Below are 21,726 nucleotides of genomic sequence, written 5' to 3'. Positions count from 1 at the left end.
CTGACATTAATAATTGATCAATTTGCATTTTGGTTGAAAATATACACTTGTGCTCATAAGTTTACATAACCTGGCAGAATGTATGATTTATTGGGTAGTTTCTGTTGTCATTACAATATAAAAAGAGTAAACACAGTTGTTTGACAATAAATGGCTCCACCCAACCACTAACCATGAGTGGAAAAAAAGTTTTTCTCTTATCTTTCATATTCTCTTAAAAATGGCAAAAAAAAAATCACAAATTCTGCCAGGGTATCTAAACTTATGAGCACAACTGTATTAGTAAACGGATGAATCATTTTAACTTTAAACACAAAATGTCATTAGTAATGCAAAAGTTAGATTTTACTCTCCTCAGTGTGAATCAGTGTGAATCCTTGGGTTAATTTGCATTAGGAAGCAGTGAATTTTTGTTTCCATTATTTGTAGTTTAATGCAACTCATCATTTATTTGCTCTGATACTTAGTTTATTTTTCATTTTCATCCTTGATTTTTATAATTGGCTGCTATTGCATCTTTGTTTTATGGATAATGTGTGATTTTAAATAATTGTTTTTCTTGTTTTTATTTTGTTGTCTGGACCCCAGGAAGACTAGCAACCACAATGTGGAAGCTAATGGGGGTCCTAATAAATGAAGAAAAAAAATGTATAAAGAATTGATCTCATTCTATTGGCGCTATAAGCTGCTATAAAAATCTTAAAACTAAAAATGTGATAAAAAATGTTGTGATCAAATATTTATGTCAATATGAATAACAAAAATGTTGAGGGAATTCTCTCATTGTTCAAACAATGATAACTTAAAAGCATGAGATGTTGACTCTGTGAGTTGTCAAGGCTTTGATACGTGCATGTGTGCGTGTGTGCGTGTGTGAGACATACAAGGACATTAAGTCATAGAGAGGTCTGATATGCAGGATGGGAGGTGTCATTTAACACCAGTCTGAGGGCAGTCACATCCTTATAGTCAGGATGAGCAACCAAAAGCAAGTAGAGACAGAGAGCAATAAAACATTTCCTCTCTGTAATCAAGCGTACTAATCGTGTACAGAGAATAAGTCTAAGCCTTTGCATGTTGACTATCTTAGAGAAAAGCAAATAAAGATGTGGCAGCACTTTGCAGCAACAGACTAGACATAATAATGTTCTTGTGATCTGATCCTTGGCTTTGCCTGTTGAGGCAAGTGAAAGAAAGGTATAAAACTAGTTGAATTATAAAGTAAGCAAAGTTAAAATAAGACTCCATCTCAAAAGCCTGGAACCGTCTGAGCATACTTCCTACAGCAGTCGTACCTCTTTGTGTTTGAAACTCTGAGCGATTCTGATGTCTGTGTCTAATCAAGTCTCTGGCCCCATTATCTCTCCCTCCCTCTTGCTCCCTCATTCCCTCAGTCTGACCTTACAAGGAGAGGCAACAGGGTTGATGTCATTGACTGAAGAATGCTACAAGAATCCAGAGAGAAAAGAGAGGAGGAGGAGGAGGAGGGGTTTTACTGGACAGTTTATGAACACACACACACTAGAGAGAGAGAGAGAGAGAGAGAGAGAGAGAGAGAGAGAGAGAGAGAGAGAGAGAGAGAGAGAGAGAGAGAGAGAGAGAGAGAGGTGCTGTTTACATAGTAATACACAAGTCCCGAGCCAAAGTCAAACGAGAAAGAACTTGTTTGGAAGGATGGTGTCATTCCTTTTCCAGACTGAAAAGCACAGGGGGAGGGTCTAATAACTGGAGAGGGGAAGCGAGAAAGAGAAGTTACCATTACAGTCAACTCTTACTCAGCCTGGACCAAGAGAGAAAAGGAAGAACAAAAGAAGGGGAAGAAAAGGGAGATCCACATTGCAGCTGTATTAACAGGGTAAGTTACTGTACTTGTTTTAAATTGGTGTAAGAGTTGGCATGTACTTCTTGTTTTAGGGGTGGGATGTAGATTGATACAGGTAAAAAGAAAACACAGATTTCCTGATTACTAAATGAGAGCTGCTGTTAATACATTAGGGCATGGCGTGTGTGTGTGATCTGTGATCTGTGATGTGACAACTAGCGAGTGTGGATGTCATATCACACACAGGAGTTTAAAATGAAACATGTCTGCAGGCTCTAGCTGAAAATACCTCTCGGTTAGGTGGTGGTGGTGTCCAGTGGTTGTTCCCCTAGTTGAGTGGTCGTTGTTTTAGAATGAGGAATCACCCTGAATACTGTAGTTTGCTACACCAGCTGATGTGTACCAACGATAAGGAATAAGAAGCTAGTATGCGGAAGCTCTTTACAGGAAGCACAGCTAGGAAGTTGATCAAGCTAGCTAGCTCGTAACGTTCTCCTCCAGAGTGAAGGAACAACATTAAACTTGGTGACAGCAGAGTTAAGAGAGGTCGTCATCGTCGCCTGGTGAGGTAAGAGCATACGGGGCGGATGTGTGTACGTTTTCTGAGTGTGTAACGTTTTTTGAGTGGTACGTTACTAGGGGTGTGTGCGCGTGGAGCTAACATTGCTGCAGCTGGTGGTGGGATTGATGATAAGCGCGAGACGTTCCGTTAATTAACGTCTATCACACGAGGCGAGCTTTCAGGTGAGCAGCACGCGCCATACATCTGTCATGGGCTCTGATTTCTAAGCTTACGTTTGCTAAAGCTAACAAGCTAACCAGATTCAGCTTAGGAATTTCACTCAATGAAGCCTCCGTTATCAAACGTCATTTAACGTCAGTTTGAATTCTACGAAGATAAACTCATTTCATTTTAAGCCCTCGAGCTAACTAGCGCGTGAAACCCCTAGCTTTAGCGTTAATCCTCATTTCCCCCACTACTTATACTACCTATTAGGTCCAGTTATTCCACTGGTCTGTCTTAATGTGATGTGTTTGTGACATTACTGTCACCTGTACGGTGGCCGTGAAGTGCAAAACACAACAGCAAATCAGAAAACACTACGGCAAATCAGAAAACACTAAGGCAATTCAGAAAACACTACGTCAAGTTAGGAAACACTACAGCAAATTAGGAAACACTAAGGCAAATAAGGAAACACTACGGCTAATAAGGAAACACTACGGCAAATCAGAAAACACTACGGCAAATTAGGAAACACTACGGCAAATTAGGAAACACTACGGCAATTCAGAAAACACTACGTCAAGTTAGGAAACACTACGGCGAATTAGGAAACACTACGGCAAATTAGGAAACACTAAGGCAAATTAGGAAACACTACGGCAAATTAGGAAACACTAAGGCAAGTTAGGAAACACTATGGAAAATTAGGAAACACTACATCAAGTTAGGAAACACTACGGCAAGTTAGGAAACACTATGGCAAATCAGAAAACCCTATGGCATTAACCAAACCAGAAGAAGTAGGTACCCTCAGCCGTTGTGTTTTCTGATTTGCCGTTGTGATTTGCACTTCAGGGCCACCGTACACCTGTCAAGGCATTGGCTTACAATAGCCTTAATTGCTTAAATGGGTGGAGCATCAAGGTATGGTACCTTTGGTTGGCTTACAATGCCATGTAAAAAGAAATCTTCTTTCTGATGGCAAGTTTTAGTATTCATGTGCCTGTGTTGTGGCTGACAAGTATTGCTCATTCAAACGTCTCTAGTGGATGGCCTACAAACCCAGTTACCTAGTTTTATCTCGTGTGTCTGTATGTGAAAGGATGTGAGGAGATCTGCCAAGGCCCTTTGCTCTAATAATGTCAGGAGAATACACTTGAGTTGGGCAATTTTAGCAAATAATTTCAGTGATTTGAAAAACTTGGCAATCCTGTCATTAAAATAGCTTGTGCCTTGCGTTTCTGATATGCCTTCTCATCTCTTAGATTTGAGGGTAGCCTTAATTCAAAGCCGCAGTAAGTGGTGTTTAAGAATAACTTGAAGAATAAAGCTCTGGCTCGGGTTAGCCTCAGGTCTGTGTGGTGCTTCTGTTCGAAAAGACTGGGATTACAGTCACTGATGCCTCATTAAATTGGAGGCAAATTAGAATGAGTGATGATTTACAAATGGCTGTACGGTACCCTTAATGACTAGGGTGATGAAGAATCTTCCTTAATTGTGGCCCTCATGAGTCAAGATACACAAGCTATTTTAAGTTATCTCTTCGCCCCAAACCACTGTTCGTCTAGCTCTTGATTTTGTCTCTCACTGTCTTTTGACTCTAGTTTGGCCTACATCATTTCACTTTTGTGAAGCAGATCATGTTGTTTAAGGGAGAGATTGACACAGAGCCTGCTGGCTGATGTTGTTATCCATTTTTGAAATGTTGGTTGTTTAATCTGCTGTCTAACTGAAGTCTGAGAGGGAGCTGGTGCTCAATGCATGTCCACTGACCTGTAAGATCGGGTTGTTTGTCTCCGCATTAGTGACCCCCGGCCTAGACACGCTTTCCCAGAAACTGGGTGTGCTATTAACATCAGAACAATAGAGAGTTTAATCAACAACAAACCAGTTACTGATCCAATGACTGACCAAACATGGAGGGAGTAGTGTAAGGACTTATGGTTCTCTCATGCTTAATTGGAAAGTGAAATTAACATCAAGTATTTCCACTTAACTTTTTTAATTTGTCATTAATTTTATTGTTGATGAAAATGTTATATATTTAGAAGGCAATGAAGTAGGGCTGGGCGATAAATCGACAACAATAATCATTGAGATGTAATTTTTCTCAATATAACAAATATTCAATAAAAATGCGATACAATAAACCTGTACACCCCCAACCACTGGAAAGGGAGGGGGCGCTACTGTGCCTTAAACACTATTTGCCACCGAACATTAAACAGGAGAAGAAGACGGCATTGGACAGCCAATCATGCCGCAGAGTTAGAGGTAGGCGGGGCTTAAAGAAGTTTTGAGCGGAATGTAAACACAGCTGAATCGAGCAACAGTGACACTGAAAAAAACTCAACCTCACTGTGTCGACTCAGTGTTAATTATTAACTTAATACACTTGATCGATATCGACTGATTTAAAAAATGTTATTGTAACAGTTTTTTTAATATCGCCCAGCTCTACAGTGAAGTAATCTGCCTTTGTCTGATTTGGGGACTTAACCTCTACCAGTGTTGTTTTTATAACTTGTTTTGATAGGAGAACCTCTACCATTTGTTTTTCCATTTATTGAGTTTTTGTGCTCACCGTTAGTCTAGTTCTTAATAGGAAAAAAAGACTTTAGTTCAGTATAGGAACCATGCTATTAAACTTTCATCTGACCTTTTAAAAGCAGTAGTAGAGTACATAAACCTTGTTTAGTTCCACTATAACCACAAAGTAATGAACCACTGCTGAGTTCTACAGTTTTCCTTTGAAAAGTGTGGTGAAGTCGTCCTCAGCTGTTACAGCTACGCAGTCTGTGGCTTCAGAGGAAGAAAGACAAAGGTAAAAGAAAGTGTACCACAGGAAGAGCGTAACTTCACTTGTTTTGTCTGCAGGGTCTCTGTATCTCTGTAAAGGAGGAGAGGTGTCCTAAGTCCATGGCCATGCTTGTTTTAACACCCTTCTAGTTTGATTTTGTTCACCCTCTGTCCTGTGTGTTTATCAGTGGCTGATATATAATGGAATGAAAACAAACTAGGCCCTGGTACCTTAACCAGGGTTTGAGCAAAACGTTGTCTCTTCATGTGGAACTTGTACAAAAGCTGCAGAGGAAAGTATGGGGTTTGTTTGAGGTCTCTATGTAAGGGATACACAATACCATCGTCCATCAAAACCTCGAAGTAGAAATGATTAACTGCAGCCCCCAGTGATGTCATTGAGTTCATGTGGTGGGTGAGAGATGAATGATGAGAAGTGGAGGAGAGCACTGAACTAAAAAGACTGAAAGTTGTTGTGAACCCTGCAACACCCACATAGGATGATACTCAGAACCAAACACAAATGCAAAGTCTTCACTTATGGAGTGAAAAATGACAGAGAGGAGAGCAGAAAAGATGCATAGAAAGAGAGGCTGAAAAGGGGGTAATAGAAAAAAGGGAATAAGCTGACGTCATTGTGTTAAAGTGCCAAATATGTTCCTCAGCCGAGGGTCTCTCGACTCAAGGATCAGGTTTCAAGATAGATTTGCTGTAGGACCTCTGGAGCTAAGTGGAGAGCTGATCTCATCATAATAAACCCCTCAGGAGCACATCAAGAAACAGATGGAACCTGACCACAACTTATCACCGCTGTTTAATAATTAAGAGGACTGTTGCTTATTGTCTCGTAGAAACAAGGTGGCTTAAGTGATGTAATGAAAGACTGAAGCACAGTTGTACTCAAACTTGTGATGCATTCCTTTTAGAAAGCCATTAGTGTTCAGTTTCAAGCACTCTGTTAATGTTCAGATTTCAGACCTTATGAAAATCAAGTACTGTACCCTGAATGCAACCTGCTAGTCTGACCACTCCATTCATCATGACGTAGGCCTAAATACTGGGCTTATGTTTTTGTTTTTTTAACAAGACTTTTAAACTCACCTTTTTTTCCTCTCTCTTTTTCCTTTAGTCATTGTATTTCTCTTGGTGCAAACTGATCCTGGGGCGTACAAAAAGTTTCGCAACAAGCACTTGGCATCCCCTTTAGAGCCACACCGTCTTCCTTTGTTGATGCATGCAACAACTTTCTGAATTATTTAAGTGGGAAAGTGAAGCAGAGCTCATTCTGTTAGTTGGATGTTTTCTTAAGCTCAGTTACATGTGAGGGTGAATCACATGCTATTTTAGTAGTTAGCCTTTTTACTTCAGAGTGTTTGAGCAATAATGACGCATGAGCAGGGATTATACCCAAAGTTTGATCTAGTAAGAAAATTAACTTTAGACACACATACACAATGACATTAATAATGGTTGATACTCACACTCAATCGGTATAAACTGAAAAGAGGTTGATTCAATCCTTTTATGGCTAAAATGATGTAACCAGAAACTCTATGATATGAATGATTCACGAAGGGGTGTCTTTTGACTTTCCAGTGACTCAATGAAACAGCTGATTCGTCCACGTGATAGAAAGTTTTGGCCTTGAACATGTATGGTAAAGAGGGTTCAACAGCTGTAAATATTTTTTTAAAGGAAGCTGACCCAAAAAGCGGAAGAGAATGTTTCATTTCTCTTTACATAAGAAGTGCTGCTCCTGGTATGAGCAGCAGAGATACTTTTGTGAGTTTGAAGGGTTCTCGTCCTGTCAGAACTTGAAGTGGTGCGTTTCTTGCCCCAGCAGCGAGGATGAAATCCTTTGAACTGTTTCCAGGTTGTTATATATCAATGTTAAAAATCAATGGCAGTCTCCATGTTTTACTCCGCAGTGTAAGCAAAGTTTTTGTGGCTTTTGCAGAGTTAACAACTTCTCAACATTTGTTGTGAAGGGGATGTGTGAATTTTGAAAAGGCAAAGACCATTAGTTTGATTTGATGTCTTTATTTCGATCATGTAAAAGTAAAATAGAAAAAAAACATACGAGAAAAAAAAAGAAATAGTTATACAAAAGAATTAAAATCAATCAGTTCCATTAGCAAGCAGTGAAACATTTTACTTTACATGTGTGAAAAGGAGTAGGAAGAAGTTAAAACTTATCTAATCCTACCCCTTCATTCACTATTTTCTGGCATTATACTAGTGCACTCCCACAAGTCAAATCTTCATATTTACACTGACAATCAACCCCTCATGATTATCAACACTTGTCTTCCTCCTTGTACCTCATAAAAATCATTTCTTTATACCTCTTCTTGAATTGGATTATGTTTTGTCATTGCTGTAGCTCCATATTAAGAATGTTCCACAGTTTTACTTCAAGTATGTAGTCAACATGAAATCCCTACTGTCAGAAAGAGGCAGACGTGACAATTGGTATGGATAAACAGCTGTTTCAACATGTAATACAAGCAGGAAGATTAATTCCAGTGTTTTTCTTAGTAGTGCTTTATCAACTAGAACCTTTCACTGAGAGGAAACCATGGCAATGTCATTAACATACACAGTTTTATTTCCTGTATATCAGCCTCTTTGCTGGGAAAGAAACATTAACACAACCTTGATCCAATTTCTAGGAAGGACTAATGTAGCTTTATCACAGTACCTGTTGATTGTAGTCAACTGGGAAAATAGCCTCATCATGCCTTGTGCAGTGTCTGAGACACTGGATGTGTAACTTTTAAGAACCTCTAGAATTTATCTTGAATTTATGAGGAAGGAGGATAAATTTCAGACATCAAATAGATGCTAACTGATACTTTTTGTTGGTGGATTTTAATGTATCTGTATTCATGACCAGCATCTCATTCAGTTAGACATAGTTTTGTGACATCCATCGTTTCAACATGTTTATGGATGTATAAATTATCCAAACATCGGTGTTAATGATTGCAGCAATTGTTGTTAAATGATTGAATTGTCATTAGGAATGTGAAACTATTTCAGACCTTCAGAATTGAAAAGTTTGGAAAAAGGAACAGTTGTGACAGCCAGTGTGTGTACACATCACGCGGCAGCCTCTGGCCGCGAGAATTGAAGCCAATGCAGAAGTGTTAAAAACGGCAGTTTCTCAAGTGGTCGCTTGAGACTGACCCTGGAAGTACCGGAAACCACATACACACAAATCAAAAAGCCGACCTTTACAGCAGAAATAAACATGTTTACAGCCTGGTACAAAAAATGAGTGTAGTCTGGATAGCTCATTTCTGTATGGGGGTGAATTTTTTCATGACACAGCAATTTCGAAGACACTAAGATTACCAGTTTTCCATTATGAGAGGCACAGCTGACTTGACTGACAGGAGGGAAAACTGTAGCTGTTGACTAGGAGGCTCACAGCCCGCTTCTTTACCTCACACTATCTCGACAGAAGTTACGTTGAGTTCAGTATTTCGATTATGGCTCCCGCCGACGATCCGCCTCAAAACAGCGTTCAGGAACGCTAGACTTTGTACAGTCTATGGTACACATGAACACATCAGTGAAGTTTATGTGTGTTGATGATGGGGATCAGTAGTACAGGCAAGCACAACTGAGCTTTTCACTAAAGGTCATGTGTCTGGCCATCGGCCTTCAGGGAAATGTGTCCAAGCTCTGCCAAGAATCTCAGAGAACATCAACATTTGTTTAACCACCAGCATGTGTGAGGTAAATATTTGAGCTCACCCTCTTTCTGACGCACCTCACAAGATAATGTTATGATGGTTGCTATCTTCCCCGATTCACCAAGACTTCCCCCTGAAAAGACTTGCTATCATTTTGTTTTATGTCCCCGTAAACAGCCATGTGTTATACATCTTGTAAATTTTCTTTGGCATCTGGGAGTGCCACTTACTCTGCTCTGTCAGCTCTGTATGCATGGCCTGAGGACATTTTCACGCACTTTTCTCTCATTCCAATATAGACCATTTGCCAAAGCTTTTGTGTTAAAAGAACAACTCTGGATGTGTTGAATGCCTGCTGGTTGTTTTCTTTTTTACTGCTATGTCACTAAAGCCAGAAATAGTCAGAATCACATTTCAAGAGACACTTTAACCCACAATAAACTCAAGTTTTAATGACTTTTACAAATACTTAAGGGGTCTAGACAGCAGTGTCCCACTATAAAGTATACAATAGGTATGATATCTACAATGTGTAATGTCTTTAAAGTTTATGTAAAAGATGTCCAAGTTTTGTAGTGACAAGAAATGCTCAACAACAACAGATTGAACCCATCATACTGAAACTTTAGGAAGTTAACTTTTTTTATGTTTTCAGTTCTGCTTGCAGCTGTCTCAAGTTCTGATTTGAATTTAGCTTCTGTTTCCATTTTGTAGTGCAATGCAATTCAACAACCTATCAACACCACATCAACATGTATCCATATTTATAACTATCTTAATCTGAATTATGTTATGTGCTAAATTAGTTTTGTCACCTCTACAATGTAAAGGCACTAAATACTGATAATCTGGTTACAATTAGTGTGTTGTTTGGAGCAGTGACTGGCCAAATGTTTTGCTGATGTGTCATCACCACTAATTCTCCACCAAAAGACCCGACATGCTAACACTGCCAAGGAATGTGAGTCCTTTGAATTAAGTCTGCTGATGGAAGTTTGTTTCATTATGCTGGGTGTGAGAGAGAGAGACTCCTGAATCTGGAGTTGTTTTGAAACTTCACTGCAACCGGTTTTATTGCTGTTGTGATACAATCGTAACTACTGTCAAGGTAAATATGGTCCTGTGCTGAGTCTAGGGAATTTTCAAAGTCGTAAACTTTCCATGGGAATAAATGGGAATAATCCAGTAATTTACTAAATTGAAGGTTGGCTCTTAATAGGGAACTTAAATACAGTTGGGGTAAATATATTTCAGCATAATCCTGACAAAAACAACGAGATTTCATGCAAGTACAGTTAAATATCTATTCTATTCCTCAATCACATGCACGTAGCACACTGCTTGAGACCACGCCCCCTACATTCACTTTTTATTTGCATGTTGAATGGGACTTTGTAGGAGGGAGAGGGGCTCTTTTCTTTTAACATTTTGAATGGGACTTTGTTGGGATTGCATTTTTGTTCATTTTTGAATGGGTTGGGTCTGGGGGATGAATAATATTTAACTCAACATTCATGTTTTTGTTTCTCAATGAAAGAATTGATTGTTCAATAAAATATTTAACTCTAACTCAAATAAATCTGTTTTAATTGTATTATTTTGGATGGATGTCTGATTATAACAAAACAAATATTTATGCTGGGATATGATACTTTTCTATTAAATTACCCTCAATTCCCATTAATTCCCATAAATTCCAATTTGGAATATTTCTAAAATTCACCAGCTTAACTTCCCATGGAAATTTACCGGAAACTTTCCACCCCTTTGCTACCCTAGCTGAATCTGATTGTTGTTGATTACTTTTTTTGTTCACCCTCAGTTAAACACTCAGAATGGAGGACTCCAGCAGCAGCAAGCCTTTCATGGTGACGTCCTCTCTGAACTTCAAAGTCACCACCCCGTCCTTCTACAACCAGCCAAAGAAGTTCGCCTCTGTGGCACCACCACGGTCCAAAAGTGTGACTCCTCCTTCAGCTCCATCGCCAACACCAATAGGCACAGGTGTGATCGGTCGAGTGGGAGACATGCCGCCGCCGCCTTCTGCACTCTGTGATGGTATTTGAATTATTTACGCTATTTACTGTACCGTATTGTGACTGTCCTCAGTTTTATCTACTCAGTCAGCGGCCCTCCCATATACCAATCCCTGCTGCCTTTTAAAGCTACAGCATGCAGAGCTGTACACAATAGTTTGGTCGTCCTGTTGTTTTATGAGACATTACTTTAATGTACTGCAGTTCTTCCATTTTAAACTAATGTAGAGATAGAAACAGTCTGAAAACTTTGCTTCCTTCAGGGCTGTGCAACATTACCAGCAGTTTAAATATAAAGACCTTTGATCACTATAATGGACACAGTCTGACAACCATGCTAAATCAAAATTACTCTGAAGTTTTTTACTGCTGGAAGTGCTATAGAGTAATGATTTAGGAATAGGTTCTTGTCGTGTTTGTAATTAATACATGATGTATACATATGCTCAGGCAGAAGTATGCATCCACTAAATGTCAGCAGCTTATCTTACACTACTCTTATCTGCCCATGTTTTGTTGAGACTCCACAACAGTGCCGTAAAGAATCAGTCTATAGGCGTTTTTCGACTGCAAGAACTTTACCCCAGAACTAGGGACTTTACCCCTGAAATACGTGCGTTTTGACCGGATGAACCAGGGTCTAAATTTAGTTCAGGGGTAGATAATCTCCCCCCTGAAAAGCCCCTGCTTGGGGGGTAGTACTTTTCAAAGGTCCTGGGACTTTCGGTTGAACGTTACGGTGTTTGTGGAGTTTACACAGTTGTTGAAACACAGAGGGAGTTCCTGGGAATGCTTACTGGTTTAGTTTTTTATTAAGATTTCAAAATATTATTTAAAATGATTTTTTTCTCCATACGTCACTTGCCTGATTTACACAACCTGCGACTTCAGCCCGCGGTTGAAACGCAGACAACAATGTGGGCACAGGAACCTTTTAGTTCAGGGTAAAGTAGTTCTGGGGGCTGAAAGACCCTGGAACTCTTGGGCGAAATGCACCTTAGGAACGAATGCCAGAATATGGGTGGGTGTTTTTTTACAGATATGCATCCACACTGCTGTTCTGCCAGCACAATGCCACCACCTCGTCAATGTTCACTTTGCTGAAAACTGGTAGCAAGCAAAGATTGAAAAAAAAAAAAACCCACTTCCCTATTTTTTGTGAGTGCTTGCATTTAAGAGGTTAGTTGGACCTCAGGAATACACTTACAACTTTTTGTGAAGAAACACTTAATCTGGAATAATGTCTTTTTTATGACAACAAACATTCATAGTTCACCTTTTTAAAGCAAGAAAACAAAGGAGGAACCACATATACTAAGCAGAATTTGTTGTAACCTTGACCTCACATTCTCAGTAGTCATGTTATGTTTGAGAGTCACAAGAGCAGCTAGGTGTCTATAAATGCATCAAAATATGTCTAAATCCTCCCCACAGTTAGTTTTCTTCTTATTACAATGTTTTTGTTTTTTTACTTAACAATATTTGTATTAGTTTTTTATACAGATTAATACAGTACAGTGAACTCTTGGAATGAGCGAAAGATACAGAAAAGACTCAGTAACCTCCTCCATCGTTCCTCAAATCCCTGTCTACTGCCGGATATTCACATTGCTGTGCTTAAATATCAAATTCTGCAGTTAATGGACAAATAAGCCTGAAATAAAGAGAATGACAGAAAAACAAACAAAAAAAGGAAATAAAATTAAGTAGTGTGCGTTGGGAAAAATACAAAAGTAGATGAGTAACGGAAAAGTGAAAAAGTACGAAAGAAAGACAATAAGGATTCAAATTGTATTGTTATATATTATTATAATATAAAACAGATGTATATTCAAAAAGAAAAATACCAGAAGAGGAGAGTGCTAGTTTAAAATGATGGGAGTTTCTGAATATCCAGGAAAAGGTCCCCATATCTTTTTGAATTTGTTGTTATGTCTTATTACAATGTTTGATTGTTTTTTCTGCTCGTGTTAATGTTAAGCACTTTGTAAAGCTAATGAATGATTGATAGTTATAATTTTTGAATGGATGAGCAGTTCAAACCAAGTATCAAGAAACCATTATGTCACAGCTTTTAACCAATCAACGCTCCTCATTTCTGTCAGACTTCCCGCCCCCTCCTCCTCCGCCGCTGGATGATGATTTGCCAGCCCCTCCCCCTGAATGCCAAACCACACCCCCTTCCTCTGATGCCCCCCCTCCCGCATTTCCCGCTCCACCTCCCGTTGCTGATGACTTGCCCCTTCCAGCCCCCCCTGAAGAGAGTGCCTGTCTGCCCACTTCCCCCTCTCCCCCTCCGCCCCCACCCCCTCCACCTCTTCCCACCTCAAGCACCAGTATTCCCAGTGCTGCTGCAATCCCACAGGTAAGTCATGATGGTTTCTTTAATTAATTAGTCTAAAGTTGCTTTGCCTGTCTGCATGTTTCTTCCTTCTGCTGCATGTTACTGTACTTCAATTGAATTTAATAATCAGCCAGGACACTTGAGGCCATTGTTGTGGGATCATAGTGAGTCCATGGAGTGTTGGCAGGACATGCAGTCTTTTGAGATTTTCCCACAAATGATATTAGCGTAAGTCTGGAGTAAATCACGCAGTTTCATGCTTCTAACAGGATTAGAGCCCATTTGCCTAACTGGAATGGTTTTAGACATGCAACTGAGGGTTTATTGTAGTGATGTTTACTGCAGGACTATACCGATTGCAGCATGTTTGACAAGCAACAAAGACTGTTGCCTTTGTTGTAGGAATTAGACATTGTTTGCCGCTGCTAAAAAGTACATCAGAAAAATGGATGAGAAATTCTGAATATCAGTGTCTGTGTATCATGATTCAATTATTAAAGAGCTTGTGATAAATGCTTCACAGCAAATAAATAATCCAAACAGGGAAATCAAATTTAAATATCCTTTATTCATTTCTATCATTAATCACTTCATTTCATTTTTTATTCTGAATTCTTTCATTTTGTCCGACATAACATCCCAGTATGAGTAACTGTGCAACCCAACTTTGAGTCTCTTTCACACATACTGTAGTAAGTTTTTCTAACCATCATCCATCTTTTTGTCCTCCTTTGCTATAGTGTTTACTCTCTGTGTAAATAATGGCACACTTTGTGACAATTTCCTCCTTTCTCTTCTTTTGCCAGAGGCTGTATGAGAAACAGACGAGCTTCGATAGACAGCTCGACTCTCTAACTGATTTGCTGTCTGAGATGGAGACCAGGGGACCTTTCAACCCCAAGGTACAAAGCATGGGTGGGCTGGAAAACACACTTTAAAAAACACACATAAGACATGTGAAAATAGATAAGAGGCTCAGGCTGAACAAAAGATGAGAAGACAAGTGACAGAAGGCTTTGACTCACAGGAGGCCTCACTGTAGAAAAAGAGAATGAGTCACACAGAAGGAAGGTAGGTAGGTCAGGCGAAATAGTTGGAGAGTCGCCAGGTTGGTTTGATTAGTCTCTCTCTTCATCTGTTCAGGTTGAAAGCTCAATGATAAGTGAACTGCACATGCAGCACACTAACAGAAAGAGAAAAAATGTGAGGTAGCTGGTGATTCACACAGAGAGGAGACACTTTTGGAGAGAGAGAAAAGAGAGAGAGAAAGATGCACACAGAATAGAGCGAAGTGCATGAGAGTGTGATTAAGCCAAAGTGTGCTGCCAGAGACTCAGTGAGAGCGCCATAAATGGAAAGTGTTTTTATCCAACTGGGAGGTACTGGATCAGGGTAGAATAATGTTGGCTCAAAACAGCAAAATAAATGTCAGGAAGATGAAGTACTTCTGATAAGTTCTCAAACTGTGGAGCACTTGAATGTTTACTTTTAATCAAAACAGGTCATTCGATATAATAAAAGTGTCGGCTTGCGTCATCACATGGTGCAATGTTAGATATTAACCTCCTTCTGTTGAATTGTATTTTATTGCAAATGATGTTATTTTCCAGAACAAAGTGAATGCGTGTACAGACTGTAAGATCATGTTGTTGATAATATTTTGTCCACAGATGCCCAACCAGTATTCTTCAGCACCAGCACCCAAGCCTTCAGCTCCTCCTCCAACTGCTCCTAAACCAACTCTCTCTTTCCTCCCGCCCCCTGAGATGGGCGACCGCCCGCCTCCAGCACCCTGGGCAGAAGAACTCAAAGCCAGAACAAACCGACAAGCCAATCACAACACTGCGCCAAACTCTACAGCTCAGCCTTTCGCCAAGGCTCCCGCCGTGGCTCCCAAGTCTGGTTTCAATGGTAGAACGACAACATCATCAGCTTCCCTGGCACAAAAACTGAACCAGAACCTAAACCAGACTTCCACCCCAATCGGTGGTGCACCCAAACCCTCCCCTGCCTCTGCCACCAGTTCTTTCCCTCCAGTTCCCATGGCTCCACCCGCTGCACCTCCTGCTCAGCCAAACAATATGGCGCCTGCACCCGCATTTAATCACATAAAGAGCTCTCCCTTTGCTGGTCAGGTGAATGCAAACCTAAACCCTCCTTCTTCGGTGCCTCCTCCCCAGCCCAAGCCGATGGCATCTGCCCCCTCCTCTTTTAACCAACCAATGAAAACTCTCCCTTCATCAATGGTACGTTCTAGCTTTGTTTTAGTAACCCTGAGAACTTATGAATGTACACAACAGAGAAACAAGCAGTATATATACAACGGTCATAGCCAACAAAGCAGACTAATGCATTTATGGATGTGCTCTACCACCATTCATGCTCTGTAAGGCATGCTGTATGAAACTATGTCAATAATGTATATGTATGTACTTATAGCTTTGTGTGTGTGTGTTTGTGTGTCCATGCAGCCCTCACCACCCGGGCCTGTTCCAATACCCGGTGGAGGTGTTCCACTGAATATGAAGGAAGTGGAGGAGCTGGAGAGAATGACCCAGGATTTCATAAAAGACATGGACACGCATGCACCTGTCATCAGTTCCGCTCCCACAGGTACACAAGTACACATAAGGAGTGTAAAGATGTAACATTTATGGAGAAACAAAGAGAAAGGGCTTAATTAGGTCATGGTATTTTTGCTGGATGTAAATTGAAAAGCATAAATGGTTAATAAAGTCATAGATGGTTCTTTTACTCAACCGTTTGTGTACATTTTTTATATATGCTTATGTATGTTTATTATATATGTGTGTGTTTATGCAAATTAATATTTGTTCACCTTTTTCCTTTTACTCTCATTTTATGTTTTTAGAGGTCTGTGGAAAGTGTGGCGAGGCTCTATCTCGCACTCAGCCAGCAGTGAGGGCCATGGACAAACTCTTCCACTCCAACTGCTTCTGCTGCATGAGCTGTCATCGCCCCCTGCAGGGCATGCAGTTCTATGACAGGGATGGATCCCCTCAGTGTGAGGACTGCTATGTGGTGAGGAAACATGCACAGATTCTGAGAAATATTCATACCCTGCATATCTTTTATCATGTTAATTCACATGTTCTGTGTAAGTACAGCTCAAATGGGTTTGGGTTTAATTTCCCATTTTCAATAAGAGGCAAGCAAAAGTGTACACTATAGTCTACATACTAACGAGTAGATACCAGTCATATGAAATGTTCAGTGCATACCTAAAGGCTGGTGTGCTCCCAGGTTATTGAGTACTTTGGTATCTCCATCTCAGTTACATCTAATGTTCACTCTGCTTCTCCTCAGAGTTCCCTGGCTGTGTGTTCCCGATGTGGGGAGAAGATAACAGATCGAGTGCTGAAGGCAGTGGGCCAGTGTTTCCACGCCCAATGTTTCCGATGCAGCACCTGCTCCTGTGTACTTGAGGGGGCGCCCTTCATAACTGATGACAACAACAACCCTTACTGTGTCCAGGATTACCACAGGTGGCCATTGACTGTTTATAAACCTAATCAGATACATCACTTTTTTTTTTTTTTTTAAGTTGTTTTCTATCAGCTGTCTAACAGAAAGGTTCAGTGTTTATGAAACACTGGAAATGCACATAAATCCCCCTGCTTTTAACCAACATGATTTAAAAGCACAAGGAAGTTTAAGCCGCACAAACATGTTTTGAGAATCAGAATCAGCTTTATTGGCCAGGTATGCTTGAACCCAAGGAATTTGTCTTTGGTAAACTGTGCTCTCTTTGTACAAAAGCATAAGAATAAGGCATAAAAATATAAATATAATAATAATAATAATATCAACTATAAACACAAAAAAATAACAAATAAGCATGACTAATATGTAGAGGAGAACGGGGTTGGTTGTCCCACTTTCAATAGTCATTCCTACATTAAATTGAAGCTTAAGCTGTTGGCTTGAAATGTGTATCCCTCTCATTTTCCAACTCATTTTAACAAAGAGGCAATTAACTATCAAAGACACTCTGACACATTGTGACAACCAACCCCATCACAGGGATGGTTGTCACATACTATGGGGTTGGTTGTCACACACTATGGGGTTGGTTGTCACATACTATGGGGTTGGTTGTCACACACTATGGGGTTGGTTGTCACGCACTATGGGGTTGGTTGTCACACACTATGGGGTTGGTTGTCACACACTATGGAGTTGGTTGTCACACACTATGGGGTTGGTTGTCACACACTATGGAGTTGGTTGTCACACACTATGGGGTTGGTTGTCACACACTATGGGGTTGGTTGTCACACACTATGGGGTTGGTTGTCACACACTATGGGGTTGGTTGTCACGTACTATGGGGTTGGTTGTCACACACTATGGGGTTGGTTGTCACAATGGTATTTAAATGGGAAAAATCTTTTTAAAAAAGCAAGAAGGCAGAACTAAATTTGAAAGTTTAATTGCACTGACAAGTGATAGGCCTACATAACTTAATGCATTTTAACATAAAATGAGCAAGGAACACGAACAGGAAAAACATCTTTAGGCCAGCCTATATAACAACATAAAGAACAAAACTAATAGGCCGAAAAATAATGGTCTATTCAACTAGGCTACATGCAGTCACTGTCTGAGTTGCAGTGATGGCAAATGTAGGGTCTGCGCACTCCAACTAATTTCACCATGCATGATTTTGCCAACATGTGACAACCAACCGCAAAGAGAATGTGACAACCAACCCCAACTGGAATTTTTTGCTAGCATCAAGGCTAACAACCATCTAACAACAAGTTAGCTAGCTAATAAAAATCTAAACTATAGCTTTCCACTCACACTTTGTAAGGGTAACACTTGTTTTGTTATAAACCCATCATTTAAAAGCCTAGAAGAAAAATACTGAGGAGCTGAATATTTACAATTTGACATGAAGAACACAAAAAGTCCTCTAACCTCAAGTTCAGCTGTCTTACTCCAGAGAAGTCTATGTAGGTGAGCTCTGATCCTAATTCTGGAAATGTCCATACCCCAATTTGAGAGACAGTGCCCTCTGGTGGCGAGATATAACCAGTGTGCCAACCAACCCGTGTGAAAACCAACCCCGTTCTCCCCTACAGGCTAAAAAAAAATAATATATGATCATAGTGTAGTGGTGAGTTGTGCAAAGATGCTGACGTGAACGTGAGGTAGTTTTTACCTTAAGAAAAGTATATGTAGGTGATAGTTAAATAATAAAATAAATACAAATATGTGAATTCTGCTTGGGAATTGTTACATTGTATATCTACATGTTAATTTACAGAGAGTATTGTTCCGTGTTTATTTCACAGCGACAGGTATGACACTGTTATGGATTAGTGTTCATCAGAGTGACAGCCTGGGGGAAGACACTGTTCTTATGGCGGGTTGGCACACAGTGATCTGTTTTGAGGATATATGTTAGCAGTGCTTGGTTTAATTCGTGTTTTTCCTGTATTATTTGTACCTATCAGGAAAAAAGATGTATTGCTGTATGAAGGAGGCACCTATATTACACACTTGATTGTTTAAGATGTTATTTAACCAGGAGAAACTCATTGAGACTGAGAACCTCTTTTTCAAGAGTTTCCTGAACTAGACTTTAACTTTTTTCTCCATCTCATGCTGATAATCTTGTACAACATGCTTAGCTGTGCAGAAAATAATTGGGTATTACAGAGTTGACTAAACCTAAAGATTGCCAGTTGACAGTAAGGTTTGATATACTTTCATTGAAATGCATTGCTTTTGTTTTTTTCTCGACTAACATGAACTTTTCCATCTGTCTTTGTCAGGCGGTTCTCCCCTCTGTGTGTGAGCTGCAATGAACCTATTATTCCAGCTGCAGGCAGTGAGGAGACAGTCAGAGTGGTGGCTCTTGACAAGAATTTCCACCTAAAGTGTTACCGCTGTGAGGTACGAGATTGAAAGGAAAAAAATTTGTATCATGTTTTGAAATCAATCAACTCTTCAAAGTAAAATTTAACTTATAACATGTATTAATTTGCTTTCAGGATTGTGCTCGTCCTCTCTCCATAGAAGCCGATGAAAATGGCTGCTATCCACTGGATGGTAAGATCCTGTGTATGAAGTGCCACACCCAGCGAGCCAAGCAAGCAGCGCAATGATTGGCTGATGCATGTCCCAGATTAACTATGAACCAAATCTAAAAGCACAGGATTCATTTAGCTGCCGTTTTGCCTTTGCAACAGGGCTTTATTCAGTATATGTGTGCAGAGATGTGAGCGTGAATGTGCTGTGTGAAAAGGTATGTTTGCATGCAGATACGGTGTAGTATTCCCCCGTCTGTTCACTTCAGTGCAGAGGTAATGTACTGCATTGAAATAAACTCCACTCATCTTGTATTCCGGGTTTCTCCCTCTGTAATCCCTCATCGAGCCCTCTTTGTGTAATGGAGTGTATTTTTGTGCCAATTTTATGTTTACGCTTAAATTTCGAGCAAAACTTGCACACTTAAACAGTTTGTTCAGAAGAGCAGTCTGATGAATATAAAGTTGCCTTTCTTTTTTTCTCCTCAATATTGTAGCATCATAAACTGAAATATTTCCATGTTAAAAAAAAAAAAAACATTCACTAGCTGGTCTCTTTCCCTGTGAGCATTGAAGCTACATTGGGACAGATAGTTGACCCTAGGGTGACAAGTAGCAAGGCCCTCCTATTTGAGCACTCTGCAGCTCTAACTACTCTGGTTGGCTGTTGGTAGAACATATCTTTCAAACTGTGGCAGTTGTTGTGCCTGCAAGCATGGCTTATGTTGATTCCCTGCCAAAAAAAAGTGCTTCTTATCAGCCAATCAACTCTGAAAGCTTTTTTAAAGCCATACATGGCTAAATGATGACTACAAAATGGTGAATGTTGCTCTTCTTTTGTGTGTGATGTGAATTTGTAGTTTTACAGGCATGCCTTGAATTATGTCTTGTTTCTCCTTTATTTGATCAAACATGCTGTATAAGGCTGCAATTAGAACAAAAATCAGCAACTTTCTTCTTAAAAAAGTTCAGAACGTATTAAATATTGTATTTTTAGATGCATGCTTTTTGGATGCACAAATTGTGAACAAATTTTGAGCACAGATACGCCAAGCACAGAGTCTCTTCCAGGGGTCTCATCAGTAAAAAAAAAATGTGTCGTTATGTCAGCTGCATGGCTGAAAACAGGACCTATTATGTGATCGTTGCACACTTCCATTGTGAAATAAAACTATCCTTTTAGTGCCACTTTGACTCTAAAGCCCCTTCTGCACATCATCAGTTTAGTTTCAGTAGACGCCTTTAAAAACACAAGAGTAGCTTTTGATATGCATTCCCTTAGAATCCTACTTCACATACATCATGAACCTGTTTGTCAGTAATTTTAAGGTTATATGAGTACCAGTAATAAAATATCGTAGGATCATTAGAGGCAGTAGTTGAGCTTTAGGTAACTGATGTTAAAACATAGTGACCAACATTAGACAGCTTTAGTTCAGATCGAGGATAATGACAGTCAAATGGGATTCAGTGTTTAAATGTCATGTATGTTTTAATCACCTTATATGTGTTTGAGCCTGGTTACTTTTGGTCCTCATCTAGTATTTTACAGATAATACCACTATTCTTTCCATTACTCCTATTTTGTACTGTAGCCTGTTCATATCTGTTTTATAATGTTATATTCATATCTTACTGTAATGTATTTCGTGATGATGCTTAAAATTATTTGGTTTCATGTTTAACCTGGAGATGTGTCCTCTCCACTGTTGTATTCCATTGTTCCTTTCTAATTGAGCCTGGTGTGAAGCCACAGAAATTCATTCCACATTAAGAAAACACTTGTAACTTGTGCTTAAATTGAGCCTGGTGCAGTATATCACCAGAAAGACTAAAATGGCAATAGTTCCGCAGCATTGCATGCTAGCTGTGTGGGTGGTGGCGACATTTCTTCAAGTATTATGTCCTTTTGTTTGCACCGACTTCTCCACCTTTATGACCCTGCCTTTGTCATCATGATGTGATCTAACGATGATGCCTTCACAGTTATGTCTATGTGGCGTTTTGTTGTTGTGCTATGTCCCATTGTATAACATGCAGATGCCTTGTCTTTTCATATAACTTTTTTTTATTGACTCTTGTTTGATATGTGTGAATGTGTATATGTTCAAAGACATTATTTAGCCCCAGCCCTTCCCCTTTGGCTGTATCAAAAGATAAACAAATAAATAAAATGCCAAATACCAATTAATTTTGTCTGTTTTTGTCTTACTGTCAGCTAAAATACTGTCCAAACAC

The 21,726-nt window shown here is 39.7% G+C and overlaps 2 protein-coding genes across 20 annotated transcripts in view; one reads left to right on the top strand and one right to left on the bottom strand.

Annotated features, from left to right (window-relative positions):
• The window catches only part of fam131bb (family with sequence similarity 131 member Bb), a 37,812-nt gene extending 35,034 nt beyond the window's left edge, over window positions 1-2,778 (bottom strand). For 5 of the 17 annotated variants that reach the window (XR_004633194.1, XM_034697288.1, XM_034697287.1 and 2 more), the window contains exon 1: window positions 2,112-2,773. The gene's annotated coding sequence lies outside the window, so the exon portion shown is untranslated. Of the gene's footprint in view, window positions 1-2,111 lie in introns of all 17 variants that reach the window. The other 12 variants (XR_004633193.1, XR_004633196.1, XR_004633191.1 and 9 more) reach the window with 9 other exon arrangements.
• zyx (zyxin) lies at window positions 1,530-21,679 on the top strand. Of its 3 annotated transcripts, none has more exons than XM_034697250.1 (10): window positions 1,530-1,855; window positions 10,872-11,107; window positions 13,191-13,450; window positions 14,236-14,331; window positions 15,100-15,675; window positions 15,901-16,042; window positions 16,302-16,471; window positions 16,757-16,935; window positions 19,234-19,354; window positions 19,453-21,679. In XM_034697250.1, exons 2-10 carry the CDS (start codon window positions 10,885-10,887, stop codon window positions 19,564-19,566), a joined length of 1,881 nt encoding a protein of 626 aa, XP_034553141.1. In that variant the 5' UTR covers window positions 1,530-1,855; window positions 10,872-10,884; the 3' UTR covers window positions 19,567-21,679. The 3 variants fall into 3 exon arrangements, with proteins under 3 accessions (XP_034553141.1, XP_034553142.1, XP_034553143.1); XM_034697251.1 differs by lacking the exon at window positions 1,530-1,855 and adding an exon at window positions 2,047-2,390; XM_034697252.1 differs by lacking the exon at window positions 1,530-1,855 and adding an exon at window positions 2,426-2,566.
• The last annotated feature ends 47 nt before the right edge of the window (window positions 21,680-21,726 follow it).

Source organism: Notolabrus celidotus, chromosome 12 (genome assembly GCF_009762535.1).
Source record: "Notolabrus celidotus isolate fNotCel1 chromosome 12, fNotCel1.pri, whole genome shotgun sequence".
In the NCBI taxonomy this organism is placed as follows: domain Eukaryota; kingdom Metazoa; phylum Chordata; class Actinopteri; order Labriformes; family Labridae; genus Notolabrus; species Notolabrus celidotus.
The sequence above is the reverse complement of the archived record's forward strand: the minus strand, read 5'-3'. Positions and strand labels throughout refer to the sequence as shown.